Here is a 22864-nt window from a genome sequence, read left to right on the forward strand (position 1 = left end):
AAATTCTTAATCTGAGCTGTCAGTTGCTTTCATTGCAGTGTTTAATTTGACCAGCTCATTCCAGGCTGAAGTGCCTGGCTCTTTACAGGTGATGGTGAAGGGTTCTACGTCAGGTTTGAGTAGAATGCCATCTCTGCACATTTCTTACAAACATTCTACCACAGTAAATCTCATTCCTATAGACATACGTGCAAAGTTAGATGAAGATCCAGTTTCCATCTTCTTTCTTCCCTATCCACTCTCCCATACTAAGTGAAGGATTAGTTTTACCTTTCCCTGTTTTTGGAGATGGTGCCATAGATGAAGTAATAGATCTTCTGACTCACAGGGAAGCAGAGATGCGAGGTTTTCTTCTGTGTTCCTACAGTTCCTAGCATGATAACTTTAGGGTTCATTACTAGAGATAAAAGGAATGTTGAAAGTAACGCGCACACACTCTTGTTGAAGCTGTCAACATTTATAGGGAAAGGCTGTAATACACTGGTTAGCACCTTTAAACTGTTGAGAAGGAAAAATAATCTTTTAAAAATCTATTAATATTTGTTTAGGATACTCAGAGTAACTTTTATTCTCTGTCTAGCATGGAAAGACAGGAAGTTTAATGCTTTGAATGACCCACTTTTGAAACTTTTTAAAATTACAGAAATTTGAAATGCAAGAGAGGGTCAAATTCAGGCAAATTACAGTATTGACTATCCTTGTCTATTTCCACAACCACTATGCCAGGACAGCCTCTCATTTCCTTCCTCTCCAAATTTCTACTGCATTATTCCAGAGGTAGAAGCTTGATTAGCTCCAAACTGCATCTGAAAAACAACTTGGGACCTAGTCAGCACTCTCCATTTTGCATCTCTAATGCACTACTGAATTTCTAGTGCTCAGATTCCCCATTGAAAGAAAAAAATCAGAAATCAGCATCGTCAGCATTTATCTACTATTTTTACATCACAACCTGTGGATCCTAATGTGAAAAGTTACCCTGAATACACATGCCAGTCAAAAAGAGGCATAAAAGAACTCACAAAGGAAAAAATGAATTCTGAGTCATAAGGTCCTTCAGAAAAAGTTTCTATTTTCTTTAGTTGCTTATGGGTACTGCAGCAATTATTTCAGCTAGGAGATGCAGTAATTTTGTACCATTTATTTTAAGGTTTAGGGTTTGGTAATCTCCACCTACCTTGCTCATCTTGTACTTTGAAAAGCTGACTGTGTTTGTATCATATGGACCAAGAGTGTTACTACTTTCATAGATCACTTGCCCAATACATCAGAATGATCCTATGGAAGAGAATAATTACCTCAAGACTGTATAAAAAGTACAGGATAATTGCCATAAAATATCCTGTACAACAGTAGCAGGTAAAGAACCATTTATAAGGTAAATCAATGTAGAGGCAGAAAGTATCAGGCAGGGGGAACACTTTTTGACATGTGTCATCTTCATAAACAGCGTAAAATTCCTCTTGACTGCTAAATAACCTTTAGAAAGATGGCATGCCTGGAAGTTTGATTTTGTTGCTCTTTGTAGCAACACACCTATACAACTGCTTAGATACTTGATTCCCATACATACCAGCATTTTTCCAGTTAAAAAAAAATTGTTTTAAGAAATTAAGAAGGGAGGCAATGTAGCTTTTAAATTTTCCAGCTGCAAAATTAGGTCCTGCTTACATTGATCAAATGTAATCCTATCAAATGTAGTTCTATCGTCATATGGAATCACATAGAGATCCACGGATCACGTTATTGCTTCCATAACACGTCCTGAGGTGACAGCTCTTTAGTGCCAGAGCAGGTGGGAAGGCACATGTTTGGTGCAACAACCCTCACCTCATTAGTCCTGCTGCTGCCTCTGGAGAACCCCAGCTGCTGACTCAGAAGCACCTCAAATGCCATAGCACCCTTAATGAAGCTGAACCTGCTGTTGAAAGCAGAATGTTAGGACTTGTCAATTGATAATGCTATCCCCTGAAAGAAGACAGGGAAAAGTTAGAGACACTGGCAAAAAAATAATTTCTGGTAGGATAGCCCTTTCTTGTAAGTATGGCTTCCTTAAATATGGAGGCTGCAGACAGGAGGAAAAATTTGAACTCTAGAGTGAAAACTCATATAATACAGGAAAATATTATTGTACAGAGCAAGTCCTGCCTACAAATTGATCAGATGCTCCTGTTCCCAACAGCATTATGCTGGGAATGCTGTGGCTTTAGGTTCACAAAATACTGCAGTTTCTTTAATGCAGAGCCCTCCAAGAAATGCTTTGCAGAGGCACTGTAACAACAACATGGGTTACATCTAGAAAACGAGATATGCTTGTTATCACTGTTTTAATCTGCTTGAAGGCATTTCTGCTTCTAAATTCACTTCACAGGATGATTCAAATTCACATTCATCACTCCCATTTATTTTCCAAGCTTCATATAGCATTTTAAAAACAAACTTCTGTGTTTGCTATTCTGTTAAAAAATTATTTTTCATCACAGCTAGCAAAAGAATCAAACCTGACAGCAAAGAGTCCAAACTGCAACTTCCAACAGCAAATCCCATTTTAGCAGCTAACTCTAGTTCACCCTCATGGTTAAACTTGAAGCTTTCCATGAACAGCTGCACATGGATGAATGGACTCTTTCTTCTGGATTTTATACATCCTATTTATTGATACAACCTAAAAAGAAAGTTCAAGTTTGAAGAAAATCTGTTCAGTGATTCTGAAGAAATATGCTTGACACTACTAAAACAACAATTAGCCAAACAATTGCTGTGGTTTGCTAATAAACAAGCTTCTAGTTTTTCCCAATTTCACCTTACTGTCTATCAAAGTAAAGATTCCACTAAAAAATATATTCTACATCTCTTCAGAGACAGAGGAAGAAAAGACGTCAGTCTCAAAGAATTTGTCTTAAATGCTACTGTGAACAAGTAGACAAACACTTCAAGTAGCATTAGTCCAATTCATTACACAGATTCCCCTCATCACAACCTTCCTGGCATAAAAAAATTAATCTAGACAAACACATGCTTCATCCAGTATCAACATTCTAACAGCAGTTTTGAGCTGGATATTCCTATATACACTGTTTAACAAGAAAAAAGTTTCTGTGACAAGGATATGAGGTAGTTTCTAGCTAAGAGAGGTTATGACTGTTCCACTGGTTACTTGCAAATGCTTGAAAAGACACCAAGAGACACCAGTATTACTTTACACGTGAAGAAATGTTTTACTTTTAATTTCTTATGTTTCTTCAGGATTTTTGAAGAGTCCTAAAAGAACATGTGCTTTGCCTTTAAAGCAAGCAAAGCTAACTCACAAAAATTACTCTTTGGAGACCTTGAAAAATAGACAGAAAATTAATATTTGAACAAAGCATTTTTCCACAGGAAATACCAAAATCTAAGGATTTTCTTTATTTTTCTTGCAATTATTAAACATGAAATTAAGTTTGGGCTGTCATGCTTTTTTAAAAGTTGTAGTAGGCTGATTAAGCATATCTGGACTCAAAAACCAGTAAGTTACATCAAATGAAATAAAACATACCCTACTGACACCTATGGCAGTAAGCATATATGAGAGCAACCAAACAATATGTGAATTTGTTACAATTGAAACTGAAAACTAGGTATTTTCTTTTATTCATTACTTGTCCACCTTTACAGGTCCACAGCAGAAGAGAATCAACATACAACTAAATAAACTCCAAAATTAAACAAAGAAAGCAAAATTTTAATTATGCTACATAAAAAAACCCCTTCTGCTTTTTGATTACATAGTCAGAAATAAATTTTAAGTGCTTCTGGAGATGATAGTAATGAGATAAAGATGAAGACACTTTTACAGACATTTTGAAACATTCTTTACTTTTTTGATTTATAGATAATCTATCCATAGTTAAAGGATTAAGTCTGACATTTTCTCCTACAAACTACTAAAACCAGACACTACCCAGGAGCTTAAACATATGAAAAAGCTGCATCTATTTAACAGCTGCAGAACTCAGGACAGAGGCAGTAAAATATAAAAAAAAATACAGGAGTTAAAAATCCTACTGCATGAATATTAACTGTAATAAAAGAGAAGACATTAAAACCAGCAGCTAGTTAGGTGCCAGGACATAATAGAACCCATAAGGGCAGGCAAAGAATGATGCTAAGTTAGGAAGAAAGAGTCTGTTTTCAGAGAACTTCCTGACAGACACCACAACAAAGCAACATGAATGGTGACTGTGTGGTCCCCTTCTCGTAAATAAATCAGGCGTCAAAGGTTGATCTGCAGTTAATAAGAGGCCTAAGCCTTCTCCAAGGATTTGTAGTACTCTGTCAGCACAGTCCAAGCCTTGGGAGCCATGAAGCCTTCCGGAGGGTTTTGTCCTTCCCGAGCCAGCCTGCGCATGCGGGTCCCCGATATAAAATCAAAGTCTTCATGGCTGACAGGGTAGGGGTGGAGGAAAAGGGAGGGAAAAAAGAACATACATTAAAGGCAGGCAAAGTTGCTCATATTCCTTCTACTTTCTTGATACTTTACACTTTTTTTTCTTGGGCATATAATGCTGTAGAGCAGCTGTCATTTCAAGGCCAGCAATGGCAGTAAATCTCAGGAATATACATCCTCTACAATATTCAGCTTTGGTAACTCCTGAGGTTTTAGCAGTGTAGCCACACTTCTCTTCACAGAGAAAAGCAAGGCACAATTCTTACCAAGAATACTTCTGGGTTTCACATTCTCTGAACGAAAAAACAACTCTTATCTCATTTACTGCTCCTGTGTTTGTTCACAAGTGGAATGCATTGTGGAAGACTGTTTACCTGAAGCGAATTGATAATTGGACTCTGGTGTGAGTGCTTTGATTCACTGACCAACTGGATCCAGGTGTGTGTGTATTGGAACTGGCTGACAGTCACAAGATTCAGTGCAGTGGAGTGCTTGGCAGATTCAGTTTAGATGTAATGTAACATAGTGTAATATAATATAGAATAATATAGTATAATAAAGTAATTAATTAGCCTTCTGACAAGATGAAGTCCTCCTCATCATTCTTTTCCCTCATCAGGGGCAAAAATATCTACTATATAGCAGCATGGTGCAACTGAACCCCTGTGGACTGAATTCAGTCTGGCTTGCTCTCTGTGAGGAAACAAACTCCTGTTGAAGGAGAGCCATCTACTCTACCTACTGTCTGAGCCCTCTGCCAAGGCAACAGCAGCCATCCTGATTTACACCTTGCCTTGCCAGGGCAGGAGACCAGCCTGATGAGCTGGCTGGATGTTCCTGTGCTGGTTCAAGGAGGTCATTTCAGTGCCACTAGAGAATGTGTAAAAAAAATTTGTACATCTTAGTGAGGCACTGTTTGGAGAACAGAGAACGTAAAAGCCTCAGTATCTAGAGGCAAGCTTCCCAGCTGTGCCTCTGCCAGACACTGAGCACACATATACATATTTATGCATATTGACAGCATGGCATATACAGCTCAAAATAAAGAGAAAAGCAATGGAATAATAAAAATACCTTCCCCTAAAGACACCTTTTCCCATAAAAAACAAAATTCAGTTGGACAAATGAAAAAAACTGAAGACAGATTAGGATTGTTTACCATTGTTTACATAAGACTAAATTATTATTAACTTCTCAGGTATGTAGTCATAAGCAGCAAAAGCTCCACAAATTAAGTTACTCCTCACAGGACTGAAAGTAAAAGCAAGACAGGAATGCCAGAGCTCTATTAAATGTTCCAAAGGAAAAAAATATGTATTTCTAAATTAAATATACAATTTTACTTATGCCATTTGCTCAATTTGCAACATGTATGCATTACTCATTCTTTACTTGTCTGTTTGAAATAAAAACCAAGTATTGATCTCAGATGTACATGCCTTAGACAGAGACAGGAGCCAAGTGTGCACATCAGAGGGCAGAACTTGGCTCTAAGTGCTGGTCTATGCTCAGTAGGGTATGGAAGTTAGCAAGATGCAGAAAGCATTCCACAGTTCCCTTTCACAATAACACTAGCCCCATAACTTTTTGATTTGGGCTGTATACATTTACACACCAGCACTGCCATACATGCTCTTTTCTTGTTGCTCTAAATTTGGGACTGTGGGTTCCTGAAGTGTCACAAGACAAAAAAATCCTACTGTGCTTTAGTCCTGCAAAATATAAATCACATAAAAATGAAAAATTAAACTTGGTGTAGCTCCATGGGAGAAAAAGTTGGCACTGCTATTTATAACATCTGAAAATTTTATGCCTTAGCAGAGAGATGTCTGCTGTTCACTAACACTGCCTGAAGGTAACTTGAGTGCTTTGCAAAGAGCTATTTATAGAAAATATATGTGGGGAAGTGATAAATCTGGTTAATTCTGTCAAAAAAACACCAAGTGTTCAGATGATCAGGAAGAGAAGAGTAAAGCAAGTACTATGAAGTTACTCCATGTGTGGTTTCTCCACACTAAAGCTCGAGCATTAAAAAAAAAAAAAAAAAGGTGCTTTATTTCCACTTGTTTCTTAAGATTTCAGAAAAGCACTCAACTTTGTCCCGTACCCTGCAAGTGAAATAATGCTACCAAACTACTACATTTAGATATGTCATAGAAGTTTGCATCAATAACACATACAACTCCTTTAGCTGCTTCTTATCCCTAGCTGCACAAAAAGCAGGTAAGAAGCAGAGATACCAAGGAAGAGAGAAACACGAAGCTAAAGAGATCTATAGAAATTATAAAAAAATGAAATGAAAAAAGTGAGTGAGCTTCAGATCAGAAACATAGTACATTCAGCATGTTATAATGTTTCCAAAATGCTATTAAAAATTAAAAATTATGTCCTCACATTATCCTGAAGGTCTGTTTTGAAAGAGTTTTTCTTTAAAAAAAAATTCTTATTCAAATGGAGCCTTGGCAATATATACACAACAAGACAGTATTTTTTGCCTTTTTTAAAAAATTAAAGCATTTAAAAATTTCAATAACATTTCAGAAACTGAAATTCCTGCTAAGGAGAAAAACCTCATCAGTACTGTGACCACTGTGGCATGTGGCCCACAAGCATTTTGAAATAAAACATATCAGGATGAGTAATTTGCTTTAGTAGAAGGAGATAGTAAAAGGAGTCACCAAGAAATGTCGTTCAGAGTGAATTTTGAGGACATTAAGAGTTACTCTATATAAGGTGGATTTGAGTGGAACATGAGAGGAGGAAACACTTCACCATTAAAGATGCTATTAAAAAAAATCATTCAAATCCCATTCTTGTCAGATTTGAAATGACCCTCAATGAAACTTAACACAAGTCTTTTCTGAGCATGGCATTTTAAGTGCCTTTAAAAATTTTACTCAGTAGCTGCTGGAATCAGCTTTCTTTTAGTCATGCTTGATGCTACTAAATACTCTTAACATTGACTTTTTACTGCCAATTGAGTTTGACTGACACTAACTTTAGTGCCAATTGAGTTTGACTGGTACTAACACAATACTTTGTGCCACTGCAATTAAAAGCATCCTCCAAAAAGAAGGAGGAAAAGAAAGCAGAAATAGAACCACAACAAAAATTTGTCAACAGAAAAACAGTCCTGGAACATTTCACACTGAGGACTGGTATTTGCTCGGAGGCATAGCATCCTAGAACTCTACTACACTCACAGTATGGAAAAAACCATACCTACACACACTGTGAAATTTTGTTACTGATGGAGGACAGGGATTACAGAGACCTAACAGGTCCTGTGGCAAAACAAGGACATCATTAGTTTGCAAGGAGGAAGTGACTGCCACAGGCCTACAGGGAACCTCCTGTGCTGGATCTCTGAGGTGTCAATACAGTGCATTAATACAGTAATTGGAGAGAACATTTCTTCTGCTTCAGTATTCCCTACAAATTTAATCTAAGTATAGACCACATTACATAGTAGATTTTTCATCTGGAGAAAGACTAAAGATGACTAAAGATCAGTCATAATCTTGGGAACCCTGACCTTCTCTCAGGTATGTCCAAATGATCTTCTAGAAACTCCCATTCTCTGTGGAGGGCAATGTCTGGTGCTCTCAAGGTCTTAAAGAATTCCTCTTAAATACAAGACTCATGATATAAGTACAAACCATTCATTCACAGTTTTGCCTTTTTTTTTTTTTTTAGGCAAATCGAACAATAGGGAAATAAAATAATAACATTACTTATTCACCCTGTTCTGTCTTCAAAACAACTGTGATGTTCCACTCAGCTACTAGACTTCAGACTAATTTCTGGGACAATTCACAGACTCCTTATCTGGGGTCTAATTCTAACCTTAAACTCCTTCTAGAAGGACTTGCTCTGAATTTAAACTTGCCCTTGCAGCATCAAGTCATGACTTACTCTGTAACTCTTCCAGGAAGTCTACACTGTGCCTTGGGAATGAATGTCCCATGATGCTGAATGAACCAGCTACTGCCAGCTAGGTTCAAATCCCAACCACCCTGGAACAAACTTGTAAAATCAGAACACAATGTTGTGATTAATATCAACATATGCAAAGCAAATCCTTTCCTAATTCCTTTCTGACTGGCAGGAGGGTTAAAGTCTCCGGGCCTGATGCAGAGCTTCAGTGTATCCTACATTATGTACTGATGGTAATTGAAAAACCATATTTCACATAACTAAATTAGGGAGAACAGTAAAGTGTGCTTATTGCAGCCTCTTACTACCACTTTAAAAAACTAATTTGAGAACAGTATGTACTTAGTTGGAACAGCTCCCCCATAAGTATGATTTTATAGGATTAAAGCAGTAATGACAACCATATTAAAGGTCTCAGGAAAAAAATATATAAAGTTAAAATCTCTCTTCTTCACAGATACCCATGCTTCATTTACATTTAATAGACAGCATGAACAATCTGCTCCAGTCACCTTACTTATGGGTTTCTTTTAGCCAAAATGTTCTCTTTGGTTTTCTTTCAGGAAAAAAAAAAAAAAAAAGTAATTTAATTCCAGACACTGTTGTGGCTTTTTTAATTGCCAGACTAATTTCCTTTCTTAATTGCGTTTTTTCTCAGCAGCAGTCTGTGGCTGCATTTTATAGAACTGATCTTCCATAAAGAATTGGGAATCTCTGCTCACAAAACCAACTTCTATTATTAAGCCACCAATCCCAAATTACACTTGTCTGTGGTAACTGTGGGAAGAACACAGTTTGGCTGAAGAATCTCACTAACTGATTTTCTGAAGGAATTTCAGCATTGGGTAAGCTTTTTTTTAGGGGGGGTGGGTGGGTAGGGGTGTTATTTGTTGGTTTCTTGGTTCTTTGGTTGTTTTCTTTACACTTCGCTCTACCAGTTGCTTATAGGTCAGACATTCAATTTAATTATCCATTATAACTAGAGTTCTTCCTATAAGCTTTTCTAAAACACATTTGTATATATTCAGTTACAGATAAAAAATTTTATGAAATATAAAAGCACAAAAACTTTGATAAGGACTATAATAACATTCTTGCTAGCTTTTATATGCATTAATTCAGAATTCTATGCAAGTGGAAACGCTCAAGCTTCCCACACAGAAACTTAGATTAGGCTTTCTATCTGACTTGAGCAACAGCAAAAAATGGAAATTTTATTTTAATCATCCTCATTTTGACCAAAGGGAAAAGAAAATTAAATTAGTTCTACCTGTGCTGCTATACATCACTTCAAATACATTCCTCAAATCACTCTCCTAGATCTAAGTTTCAGACAAATTGTTTTTCAAAAATTAAGTTTCAAGAGTTTAGTTTCATGAGGTGCTAAACCTAGTTCTAAGATGTCCAAGAAACAAATTTAAAGTTGTGCTGGCTTCATGAGGTAAAACATTAATATAATTCTAAGTCATCGGTTGTTCATATGTCTTAATGTTCTAAGGGGTAACTTTATTTAAACATTTTATAAAAGTTAAGCTTTGTGCACCACTTTGCAACTACACTTGCTGTGCAGCTGTTATTAATGCTTTCAGGTCAGTCTTTCCTTACCCCCTCTCCTCACAGACAATGCTGTTATCCTGAATGCAACCAGGGTATTTCTGCCTTTCCTTACCGACAGGGGCCAAGTGACTTCAGCTCCCACACAGCAGCTCAGCACTGTTAAGCAGCAGCACAAGGTCCTGACACACCAAGTCAGCAGTCTCCACACTGGTCCCAAGCAGCCACTGGATCAACTGAAACCCCAAGGGCAGCACATGTTCTGGAGGGTACTAACGGAAGTGAGAAACAAACTGACCTTCTACACCAACTCCACAAAACTGTGCTTGTGCGGTCGCCTCTGGGAGCAGAAGACTTTAAGCACAATATCACAGGCAGCACACCAGAGCAGTAAGGGCCTCTGGCACTGATTTGGAGGCAGGGCCAGTGCAGGCTTTTTGGTGCTTCCCAGGCTTGCCAGCAAGGTCATGAGCAGCTGAGGCACAGGCAGGTCTCACACAGTTGCCCAGCACCCTACTGGAGTGGTGACCCAGCCTCTGAACCCATCCCCACAGGCATACAAGGAGTGCTGTCAGCAAGTGTTACACCTTTCTCATAAAAGCTGAGCAAATCAACTCTCTGCCACCGCTAATTCTGTAGCCACAGCTTTTCAGACATCCCTCTGGCAGCTGGACCAAGCTTTTGGCAACCTCTCACCATGAGCCAAAGATTCATCTACCACCATTCTCGTGTTAGGACTTCCCTGAGAAGCCAAAAGGTATTTCACTAATGGCAGCAAAGAGCCCAACTGCAAAATCTCTGCATGTCTTTGCTGCCAAGCCAGGTGTGGGTGCAACTCTACCAAATTACAGACACACTCAAGGCAGCAGATGGGGTCTACTATGGCTTCTCACAAGCACCTTCCCAGACAGAGGAGTCCAGGAGGCCTGAAAGAACAGAAGAGATGGCCACATGGGGAAAGAATAACCACACCCAGCAGCTAAGACACAAGGCCAGCTATAGCTCAGTCCAAGGGGAACCCCCTTGCCATAAGCTTCCACACATTCTTTAGTAATGTAAATTCTGGAATTGTCTAGTTGGCTGTCAAATGTCCAAGTCTCGAAAAACTGAGAAAGGTGCAAGAGATAACCAAATTACCCTTTTCTGATACAAGTCACAGCAATGCTTCTATGCATACAACCCTCCTTCCCACATTTTCACACGGCGTTTTTCACCAAGTGAGCTCAGGAAATATTTCCACAAACATCACTATTTCACATCCAAGGGTCTTCCACCAGCACTGATCATCTCATGTTTCCAGGCAATCCTCTCTTCCCTGCCATCCTCCTTGCAGAGTCAAACACCACATGGTCCAGGAGTCTGCCACATTTTCAGCATTACACAGACTATCTTGGATGGCAGCCAGCTGCACCCACCCAGGCTCTGAGTCTGTCTGGAGCCTACCACAGAGCTCCGTCTGGCAGGCAGAGCAGTGACAGGAGCCTGCACGTGTCTGCATTGCCACCTAGAGGATTGCTGCCACACACCAGCCCATCTACAAACAGCATCCAGGGAAGGACAAAGCAAATGGGCAGCACCAGGGGAGAACGGCATACATTAGTGGCAGCATGGCCTTTTTTCCATGACACTTACAGAACCATGAAAAAAAATGCCCCAAATCAAGGCTTTATAGACACAGTGAAAGGATAAAAGGGCGCACATGATGTGCAGTCTGTGACCGAAGGCAAAATCTGTTCCCACTGCTTTTTATAAGGAAATCTCAGAGCTGTTTGGGTTCTCTTTAATCATTTGCTACACTTAATGACAGAGGTATAATTTTACTTAATTCAAATCACATCTATCCTTCTAAGAGTACAGTATTGATGATCAGAGAATCAATATTCTGAATTTTGGCCTGTCACATTGCTACTCCCTTACTATTCTAATTTAGTAAGAATTGATATACCAATAAAACTACTTCACTTTGATCCTTCTGTATTGAAAGATCTTTCTGACCAGCAGGTCCAGGAAGGTGATGTTTCCCTTCTACCCCACTGTTGTGACAGCCCACCTGTACTGCATCCAGACCCTAGGGACCTCAGCATAGGAAGTCCATGGATCTGATGGAGTGAGTCCAGAGGAGGGCAAAAAATTTGATCAGAGAGCTGGAGCACCTCTCCTCTGCAGACAGGCTGAGTGTTTAGTCTGTAGAAGAGAACGCTCCAGGGCAACCTTATAGCAACTTCATGTTCCTAAAGGAAGTCACAAGAGAGCTGGAGAGGAACTTTTTGCAAGGGCATGTGGTGATAGGAGAAGGAGGAATGACTTCGAACTGAAAGAATGTAGGTTTAGATTAGATATTAGGAAGAAACTCATTCCTGTGAAGGTGGTGAGGCACTGGAACAGGTTGCCCAGAGAAGTTTGCATTTCAGTACCAACTTCAACTGCAGTTTGATGTAAAACAAAAGTACATGTCAATAATCTGAATAAAGAGGGTTAAATTAAAATAACAAGTCATCTTCCCAGTATTATTCATTGTCACCAGAGCAACACATACACAAAGTTTTGAACACTGCTATCCCACACAAGGGAAAAATAACATTGAAGTATGCATACAGAAGATTAAATGAACTGTTCTGTAACTGGATTAAAAATAAAAAACCAACAAAACAGCTGAAAACCCTGGGACACAGAATACTCTTAGCGCATCATTGTGCTTTATTACCAATAGAGAAAATAAATAGGTATTTGCCACCCTATTTTCCATGCTGCACACTCTCACTGTGTCTCTTCCCTCCTATCTGATGCACACCTGACACCTGAGAAGCTTATTTAGAAAGAAAGCTAATTTTACCATTATAATAAATAATAATATCTTTTTCTGGATTTACCAATCTGTGTCATTATGCTCCAGAATCAGAGAAACTCCAGTACCTGGGGAGTCTTCATGCGGCAGCTAAAGTTAGATCAGGCAGCTGCACTGTGAACCAAATCATGCTGAAATTAAGCTACATTTGTTTAAAATCACATCTTCAACACTGCCCTATTTGAGCTATATAGATTTAATTATGAACAAATTTTTTAATGTGGGCAGGGGTAAGAGGCCGCTATTGCTCAGAATTTCCTTAAAATGAAAATGCAACTTACTGATCAGAGTCATAATAATCCATGCACTTCTTTTTTTTATTATAGGCTGCAACCCTGAAGGGTACAATTTCCAGTGCTCGGAGGCCTGGAGCCATTGTGAGCACTTTGGCACCATGGGTTGGTTCATACAGGTCTTTCCCAGTGTCAGGGTGTGGCATCCCTGCTGGATCTCGCCCTACAATGTAGAAGTTAGCTCCTGCAACCATCCGGGATCTGCAGTGCCACTGAACCTACAACAGAGACAGCAAAAACAATTAACAGAAGAAAAGGCTCCAAAACTGTGGCTCTCAAAATGGGCATGCACTCTGTAACCAGTATTTTTCCTTAATCAGATGTGATTTTTACTATGGAGCCACAACATAATAAAGAACCAGTTAAGATGACCACCATCAAACTTACAGCTAAAACATACTATCCCCTTTTTATCTGCACAGTAGGTACTCAGAAAGTTACTTCAGCACCATCTACACATTCAGAATGAAAAACCACCCATGTTCAGCATTTTCAACTTGTACATGTGGCAAGGATATTGTCCAAGGTAGAACTAACACTTTGTCTGCATGAACATTAAAACCCAAAGGACATATAAACCAGATACACACTGCACATGAATGCTTGTAATAGATTAACTTTCCTAAGCAGATGAATTTATTGCAGTTTGATACAGCTTTCCCTTACAGAACTCTTGCTTTTCTTCCAAGGCACTTGTCAGTAATGTTAAAAATACAAAAAAATCCTAAATTGATACATATTAAAGTTGTCCATTTGGATTTTTAAAGACTGGAAGAACACATCCATCCTGTAGATAACCATATCACCAGCTGCTTGTTCTGTAAAGCATTTATGCTATAGAAACAGATCTGCTACCAATGACTTTTAAATAAACTATGGAAAATTATTAAAGAAATAATCTCTCTTATTACTTGAACAAATATTACTGTCAGGCTGTACTCTGAGGTCTGGAAATGACCTCATAGGTCACAGGAGGAGAAAAATATGTAAGGAGAAAAAATTTATCCTGTTCAGAATAAGGAATGGGGATTTTGCTCCTCCTCACACATACAAGAATGACGTAGAAGATTTCTGTTAATTCTCATAAAAGGCCTATGGAGAGCAGCAGAAGATTCCCCACATGAACTCACTCACTAGATCTGGACTGCAGTTCTTTCTCTGGACTGAAAGGCAGAAAAAGCTCTGTTTGACCAGTCAACTGGCCAGCAGAAAATAAGTGGCATCTGCCTAATTTAACTTCACTGGCAAGATCTCCTATCTATGAAAAAAGCTTCCCCAGAGTTAACCTCAGAGCCTGGAAAAAGGAATGAGATGAAGAATCAATATCCCCTCAAGGAATTGTCCTCAACTAAGAACATTTATTCTTTCTGCTGCCTCCCACAAACCTCTAGGGACTCCAACCCAAGACCTGGCTCCTAAACAAAGTGTTGCCAAAGAATTATTTCATACAAAGTCTTGAAACAATTCTCTCTGAATTAAGTTTGCCAAAAAATAAACAGACTGGTTTTTTTCTTAATTTGTGAATGCCCCTCTAACATATAAACTTCCTGCTTAACAATCATAAAACTTAAGTATTTTTAACATTCAGAACAATCACTTGGTATGTTAACAGATCTTATAATTATTTCTAAAAAAGACCGTAAAAAAAGGAGGAAGGATTAAATTATTATCATATCCTTGTAATTGTAAAGAAAGGAACCTATAAACACAATATTTTCTCCCAGCATTTCCAGCAAAATCCTCCAATATAGAAGTTTCTTCAGAAGATAATGTTTTGGATGGTGACAGAGACTTGATAATCTGCTTTCTCAAGCAAAATTAGTCTCTCCCTCCATTAAAACAAAACAACACACAAACATCAGATGTCGCGCAAAATATCTTTGTGCACTATGAAAAGGGTTTTGTTTCACTTTAAACACCTGATGTATTTACCTCAGTGGGTCCTGCATACATCATGGGGGAAGGGAATATAGCTACCACTGTTGTTTCTGGATTCAGGACTCCCTCCTCCAGCACTGCAGCGTGCTGCTTCATGCGCCACATGAGAGGAACATCATCCTCCTTTGTCCAGCCCCCGAGGGGGTGCAGGAGCAGAACGGGGCGCCGGTAGCCGCGTTCCAGAAGCTGCTTGTGAGTGTCCTGCATCAAAAGCGCGTGCCCGTTGTGCACCGGGTTGCGTAACTGGAATGCAAAGACAGCATCTGGGGAGGAAAAACGAACGAGACAAAAGATATAAGGGAAGCAAGATATTTCATCAGGAGGTGTACAGGCATGGAAAAAGCTTCAGTATATGTTTTTCTCTGAGGTCTATTAAACAAGTGTAACAGCAGTGCTTGCAGGTCATTGAAGAATTATCAATTATTACAAAATCACTGTACTTAGTGTTATAAGTAAAAGTTATGTTAAATTAGGGTATAGTTCAATTATATTATATTAATTATGTTAAATTAATTGTATTATGTTAAGAGTGGGGGGGATTATTAGAAAGTTCTAGGAAAAGGGTCCAGGGTTTGGTGGAAGGGCGGTCTGGCAGGGCAAGACGAAGTCGAAGAGGGATTGGAGAGAAGATCTGACCAATCATTCAAAGCCCTGCAGCAGCGATTGGTCCAGAATGAATGGCGTAAAAGACCAATGGGAAGCCTGGAAATGGACCAATGACCATGCAGATCCAAAATGGACCAATCCTGGATTCCAAGGTGGCTATAAATAAGGGAAGTTTGGTTGGGTTGGGGCTCTTCTTTTTGGAAACTTGTTTTTGGAGGAGAACCCAGTGCACTTGGGGGTAGCGCACTGTTCTGTTTTTCACTCATTGTGTGGGTGCCTGGGCTTATCCTGGGTACTCTGTTCCTTACAGCTATTTTAATAAACAATAACCTCTTTCTCCAGAGAAAGTTTGGTCTCGTTCATATTCATAACACTTAGTAAGAAAAACTAATTAAAAACTGTACCAAAAAAAAAAATCAGCTTCCTTAACTTCTGAATTTTCTGCAGAATGACTCTAGTTTCTCCGACTTCTATTTGGATTTTTCACTTGCATAAGGGTATTGTATTCTACTAAGAAATAAAACTATGCTACCTATCTTAAAGGCTAAATATTTCATCAAGAGAACAAATGGAGCTGTTTGGAACAAAACTCATAAAAGGGGATTTAAAGTTCCTTACTAAGTTTCCTTTGCCTTAGTTTAGAAGATTTCAAGCATGGTAAGAACCAAGCAAGACTAACTGCTATTCCAGAGTGTTACAAACCCTTCAATGAAAAACCCTGCCACAGGATTTCCCTCTCTCCTGCAAATTCAAATGAACTTGAGTGCCCTGCAAGACAGCAAAACCACTGAAACGAGAGATTTTCCAATATGGAACCAATGAAACCTAGAGAACAGGGATTTTTCAGATCTCAAATATGTGTTTGTTTAGGGATTAGCCAAAAGACTGATATTGCAGACCTACAGCTCCTACACAGAACCTACAAACCACACAGAACAATGACAGGAGCTCAGGAACAGTTGTGCTTTGCACTCTTAATCTCTCTCCTCACATTTACCAGTGCAGCTGCCTGCCAGTCACTGCCACAGTGAAAGCAGCATGTTTGTTCTCTGCTTTATGACATTCCTCAGCCTCTTACTTATCTGCCTAACACAACCACTTCTGTGAAAAAAACTGTTTTATTTTTTGTGCTGGAAAGAAACTTGGCACCAGCCTACCTGCACTACTTTCATAAGCCTTGTTTCCCAGAAGCAGCATGGAACAGACTTAAAAATAGCAGAGCATGAAAGTGCACCATTCAACCATACATCTGTAGTTTTGGCCAAACATGATTTTAAATCACAACTTACCACATTTTAACATCATCTTTTCTTGCATTACTAACATATCTACAGTGCATGGAAAGATAAAGTTCAGAACCTCAGGCATTACCAGCTTCTGTTATGCATTTAGGCAATGCAATTCCTCAGATCATAAAAATTATTTCATTTAAAAGCAAAGAAAGGCGCCTACAAGAGCATTCAAAATTTTCACCTTTGAAACAATGCCAGCCACACTGGTGGCAGCAGACATGGATAAGCCTCTGCAGGAAGAAAGCAAGCAAAAAAAATTTACTCACCGGCATTCATTTCCTTGAATTTTTGCCTTAGCTCAGCCGGAGTGAGGCGGTATTGATCTAGTCCATCATTCCAATAAATACGATCAAGGACCTGTAGATCTCCACCCACAAGCCAGTTGCCTTGCTCCATAACCATCTAAGAAAAAAAAAGTTCATGTCAGGATTAGTTATCAGCTTCTCTTATCAAGAGCATTGCAATGGGGACACATCTTTACCAAGGATTGTGTTCCAGGTTAATTTTGACAGTTGGAAGTAAAGCATCAGTGTTAAAAAATGAAAAAAAATCCACTGGAGCATAGTCCAGACATGTTATCCCATGATGCAGGAGAGATGCACAAACCTTCAGTAGGCCTTTCTTTCAAAATTGAGATAATATAAAGAAATGCAAATAGCCAATATTATTAACCAACACTGCATGACAAACAAAGATAGAGTCTTGAAAGCTCTATTACAATTTATTTAGCATATATTAGCATATATTTTTATTACTACATATTTTAAAATTTAATTACAATATAGCAATACAACAAAGTTGCACACTTAATAGTTACTGGTCAAAGCAAATGCTATTGAAGCTTTTGTACTCTCTAATATACAAGATTTACAATGCTGCAATAGAAGATATTGCAGCATTTGAACTCTGTAGTTTACAAGATTCTAGTCAAGAATAAAGTAACAAACAAAACAATTCTGATTAACTATTCACCCATTTTAATCTACAAATAAAATCACAATCTTTGAAGTAGAAGAGCTTTTGGAGTTGTTTCATGGTAGCAGTTTACCCAAGTAACAGATGTTGGACAGTCACTACACTTCTTTTCATATCTTTAAATATCACCTCATGCTTTATCAAAAAATAATTATGGCAAGCTGCTTAACATACTCTACAAAGAGACACAGACATGACTGTGAAACTTTTAATTTCTAAGAATGCATTTTTTTTTGAAGACAAAAATCAAAATACTTTCAAGTTTCATACACATTTCTCATAACTTTTTTAGCCTTATGCAATTATAAATTATAATAAATCTTGATATAACAGAAGATACTACATACTAAACCTAAAACCCAAGGTGTGAAAGTGAGGTGTGATTTTTCAATTTATTTTTTCTTTGACCTGCAGGAATTAAATGATCTCACAGTAACCATTCCCTTCCTGAAGAAAATACCAGATCTTGACAGCTTACAAAGGTGGAGGGAAGGTGTGATAGTGGTACAAGGATGAGAAAAATCTGCACTACAGAATCTCTCAGGTACCCAACTATTTCTGATTAAGAACAGCCACCAAATTAACATGCTGTTATGTTACTGCTATACACCCCAGTACAGGCATAAGAACATAGTTCCTTATCTTCTATATAATTCATTCAAATTTTGTCTGCACAAGATTTTCTTATAAGTTATTAGATCTATGTTAATTTTTCAATAAAAGGATAATCTTATCTTCAACATCACAGAATACATCAAGGGCTTTAAAAATCTTCTATTAGTCATACAGATACTTTTACAACTTTTCAAAGGCTTTCCCTTTTCAAGAGCAAGCTCATAATTTGAGGTATGCTTGATTTCTCTTTACCTAATTTATGTCATACCTGTAAACAAAAATACCTCAGAGACAAATGGGGAAATAAACATATTTTGGCTCTGCAGAGCTGAGATGTAACATTCACATCAGCTTGCATAAGCCAACACAGCATTGTGGTGAGTGTGTTACAATTAGAACATTTCAGTGTGTCATACACAAGGCCAAGATAATAAAACATAATGAACACAATGGATGGGAAATTACTCCCCAGAGAGCTAAATGATGAACTCTCCAGGAACAGGGCCTGTTTCAAAAACATCTAAAGCAGGCAGGTCTCCCGTGCACCACATGCAGGCAGATAAGTTTTCTATCCTTCCCAATATATATATCCACTGATTAAGGAGCTTTGATGATCCATCTGGTGACACAGAGGGATGTGTTTCCTAGGCACACTGGAGGGCAAAGTTCCCCCTTCTGTAGCACAGATTCTGCAGTACATTTCTAAATCATTTCATGTGTACATATTGACATTAGATTTTCACACTAAGTACAGACTATTCAACAGCTGCACAGAAAAAAATTACCTTTGTTTCTGCTCAGATATTTTAACTAATTTTCAGAGTGTTTTTTTTGTCAAAGTACATCAATCATGGACATGCACTTCACTGAATTTGCATCTCCACAACAGTACAGCGAACAGGACTAGATTTCCAACTTTCAAACACACACCTTGATATAGGGATGTTCCTTGCATGTGGTTCCCCACTGCCTAGCACAGCGTTCCTCTTTCCTGTGCTCGTAGAATTCGGGATTACGGAGAATGGCAACGCGGCGACCTTCGTACACCAGTGCGATTGCTGTGCACCCATCGAGCCTTTCCTTGTCTTCTTGAGTAGCTGTTAGCACTATAGGCACTGACAGATTAATAACTCCCCCTGCAGAGGAAAGGAAAAAAGCCCTTTATCCCTAGTAACAGTCATTGATGTTGTTATAAAAATCTACCTAATTAACATCTTACTTTTAAAGCTGTAAGTATATTATATGACAGGAAGCTGAAACACTTAATTTAACAGGGATTAAGCAACTTTTAGAATGAACTCATTCTTCCATAAGACACACATGGTATAAAATTGAGCAAACATTGAGGTTTGAGAAAGAGTACACTGAGGTTTGAGAACACTGTACTGAAAATACAGCTCAAACACAATACATAGCAAGTACTTAGAGCTGCACAAAAATATTTTAACTGGCAGGATACTGCTTTTTGGGAAACTTAACACCTTTCTTAAGAATCTATATAAAAAGTAGAAATACACAAATAACATTTTAAAATAAATCATCTAAAATATCAGACAAGATTATTACTGGAGTGGATAATTAGTAGAAAGAAAATCGTATTCTCAGTAGACACAATTTGGGCCCCTAAGAAAAAAACCATTGCAATAGGAGCAGACAAATGTACCTAAGTAGTTACCATGCATAACTGAACTGTTGCAAAAGGTAACTTTTTTTGTATACTTAAAACTGTATTCAGATTCAAGCATTTACCTTCCAGAAAAAACTGCTGAGTCAGGCAAACATTCTGCATAGTTTGTTCAGCTGAAAGTTTACCAGCTACTTCACTTCTAAAACTAAGGCAATATAGCTGAATTTTAAGGTTGTGTGGTCCTTCTTTTTAAGTACCTACTTCACTGCCAGATGCTGAAGTCTTCTTTTTCTTTTCTACAAGAGTGAGGTTTGAGAAACCCAGCAGAGTAAATATTCTAAGTCTTCTACAAAGGCCTGGGTTCTAAATTTTGTGTGGTCTCCAGGAGAAAAGTCATGGACCCTTTAAAGTTAATAGAGTTTTTGGCATTTGCAAAGACTCTAAAATAAGGCTAATTTTGCTATAATTTAAGCAATACATTTTTATTAGGAAATTAAATTTCTTAAGAAATTAAAAATTACAAACCTGGATGAAAAGTTTAAGAGAAAAATAGATCCCCCTTCTTTTATAATGCAAAATATATAATGCATGCTGTGCATCTCCTCCTAAATTCAGTTTTGGTGCCCAGTTATTTTCAAAGCAACTAGGTCATAAAACTGAATTTGGCAGCAGTCACACAGAGTGGTTTGACACCCCAAAAAGGATAAAAAATTGCTTTGCAGACAAGTAAATAAATATTTCAATGTATGAAGAGATGTCAAACCTGTTGATTATTTTGTCCATAACCAACAAATAAATACATAATATCTTCTACGTTTTTCTTCAGCGACTGCACAAATAAGAAACTGAGGCAGGGCAGTGAAGCAAGTCTGTTAAATCACACATGAGCACAGTGTCAGGATGAGACTTTTCCAGACAACTTAATCTTTAAAGGGAGACTATCAACACATCTGCACTGCTCTCCACAGCTCAGAAGTCAGTCAGTACGAACACTGCTTTTAAAGCCCAAAGGATGAGATGCACTGCAGGTAATAAACCATTTCCCTCTCTTCAGAATCAAAGCGCTGCAAAATGACTGCTGCTGTAGGACCCAGAACTAACATACAAGCAAGGAGGAAACTTTGAGAGTGTTGTTTTGACTTAACTGTTGCCATTGCTGCAACTAGCAAAGCAGCTTTAAGGCAATCACATGTTTCTAAAAAGATTTGCATATGTAAGTGCTGTAGTAGATCCCTAAAAAGAGAAAATCAGGAGCAGGACATTTAGAGGAACATAATGATTTTATCCAAGCTTAGGACCGAAAATTGTTTCCATCAATAAGTTGCTATTTTTCATTACTTGTATTTTTTGTAGCACAGACGATATACTCAAAACAACAGCAAAAGAAGTTTAAAAAATTGTTACGTTGTTATATCTGAAACAGTCACCCATACAAGGTCTTAAATGCTTTATAAAAATCCTGATTTACAGAAAATTACAGGACAGGACTAGGACCTACAAGCTATTTTAGCAGCTGAATGCATTGCATATCATCTGCAGAGGACTTTTCACCTAGATGGATGTACAGAAGGCAAATGAAATGAGAACAAAACTAGCAGCCCAAAATTATACTGCAAAGTAACAGGATGGCATTATGCTGTCTGGGATCATACCTAGACAAAAGGAAATTAAGAAATATAAGAAGTATGACAGATTTCTGTATTACAGAATTGAGAGAAAAGCAACTTCTTTTTGTTCTGCTATTTGGTCTCTAGCAAGACAAAAGTGATGTAAAAGGAAGCATGAATATAGGAAAAAGGCTGGAGTAAAACAGCCTTGAAAGAGGAATAAATGAAAAATGACAGAGGATCAAAATCAAACTCCAAAATGTGAGGATGTTATGACTTACTATCTTAAAGTTCTTAGCCAACTGGCAATGCAAAATAAAATTTATTCATTTAAATCATCCCTGGAAATTACAGTAATTCAATTACACGTGACAATTGTTCATGCTCAGATTCTGATTTCACACTTGCAACAGCTCAAGCACTCAAGTCAGTTTGTTGTCCTTTCCTTCATTGCTAATACAAAACAAATCTTTTGGTCACAGAGCTAAACAACAATTAAATTAGAATTTGGAATTGCAAGATAAATTTCTTCAAAACAAATTAGAAGTATGCATTTTAGAATTAAATGTTTTTCAGAAATTAAGATATTTGAAAAAAAATTGTAAAGGCAAAAAGACAAAATATTCAAATTCTAATATGATGGTAGGTATAAAAAGAATAAAACCATCACATTTAAAACTGGTTATTTATAATATTCTATTCCCTTATCCCAGACCCGAAGTTGTGCACAAGCCTGATAATGTTTTACCACACCACCACTAGAAAGCAAAGCATCAAAAATATTTTGGAAGTATGATTAGTTTGCTCAGTTTTACAAATGGTGTGTTTTACCCTACCATCAAGGAGACAGTCAAAGTGAAGGCACTGGAGGTATTCTCTCTCTCTCATAAAGCCATTCAGGGGTGTTGCCCAACCTTCTGCTAGCACTTGTACCCACTGCATATCCACCTTGTAAAGAAATGAAGAGATAGACTTAGAGCAGATAAAAGTTGCTGCTTAATTACTGGCATCAGGTATTAATCATAATAGATCATGCTTTAATTCTAAAATGCAGGACAGTACAAATGGAAGATTTCTCAGTGTTACCATTTTTAATCACAAATAATTCAAAGTTTCTACAAGTAAGGAAAAAAAAACTTGTTCCTCACTG

General features: G+C 37.9%; 1 protein-coding gene across 1 annotated transcript in view; it reads right to left on the reverse strand.

The window, feature by feature from the left end:
- Window positions 1-3211: 3211 nt before the first annotated feature.
- The window catches only part of PAPSS1 (3'-phosphoadenosine 5'-phosphosulfate synthase 1), a 39977-nt gene continuing 20324 nt past the window's right edge, over window positions 3212-22864 (reverse strand). The window contains exons 7-12 of the mRNA XM_058803381.1: window positions 22551-22662; window positions 19411-19616; window positions 17157-17292; window positions 14987-15255; window positions 13043-13272; window positions 3212-4421 (exon numbers count right to left, since the gene is read on the reverse strand). Coding sequence (XP_058659364.1) covers window positions 4283-4421; window positions 13043-13272; window positions 14987-15255; window positions 17157-17292; window positions 19411-19616; window positions 22551-22662 — 1092 coding nt within the window. The 3' untranslated portion in view covers window positions 3212-4282. The remainder of the gene's footprint in view (window positions 4422-13042; window positions 13273-14986; window positions 15256-17156; window positions 17293-19410; window positions 19617-22550; window positions 22663-22864) is intronic.

Source organism: Ammospiza caudacuta, chromosome 4 (assembly GCF_027887145.1).
Source record: "Ammospiza caudacuta isolate bAmmCau1 chromosome 4, bAmmCau1.pri, whole genome shotgun sequence".
In the NCBI taxonomy this organism is placed as follows: Eukaryota; Metazoa; Chordata; class Aves; order Passeriformes; family Passerellidae; genus Ammospiza; species Ammospiza caudacuta.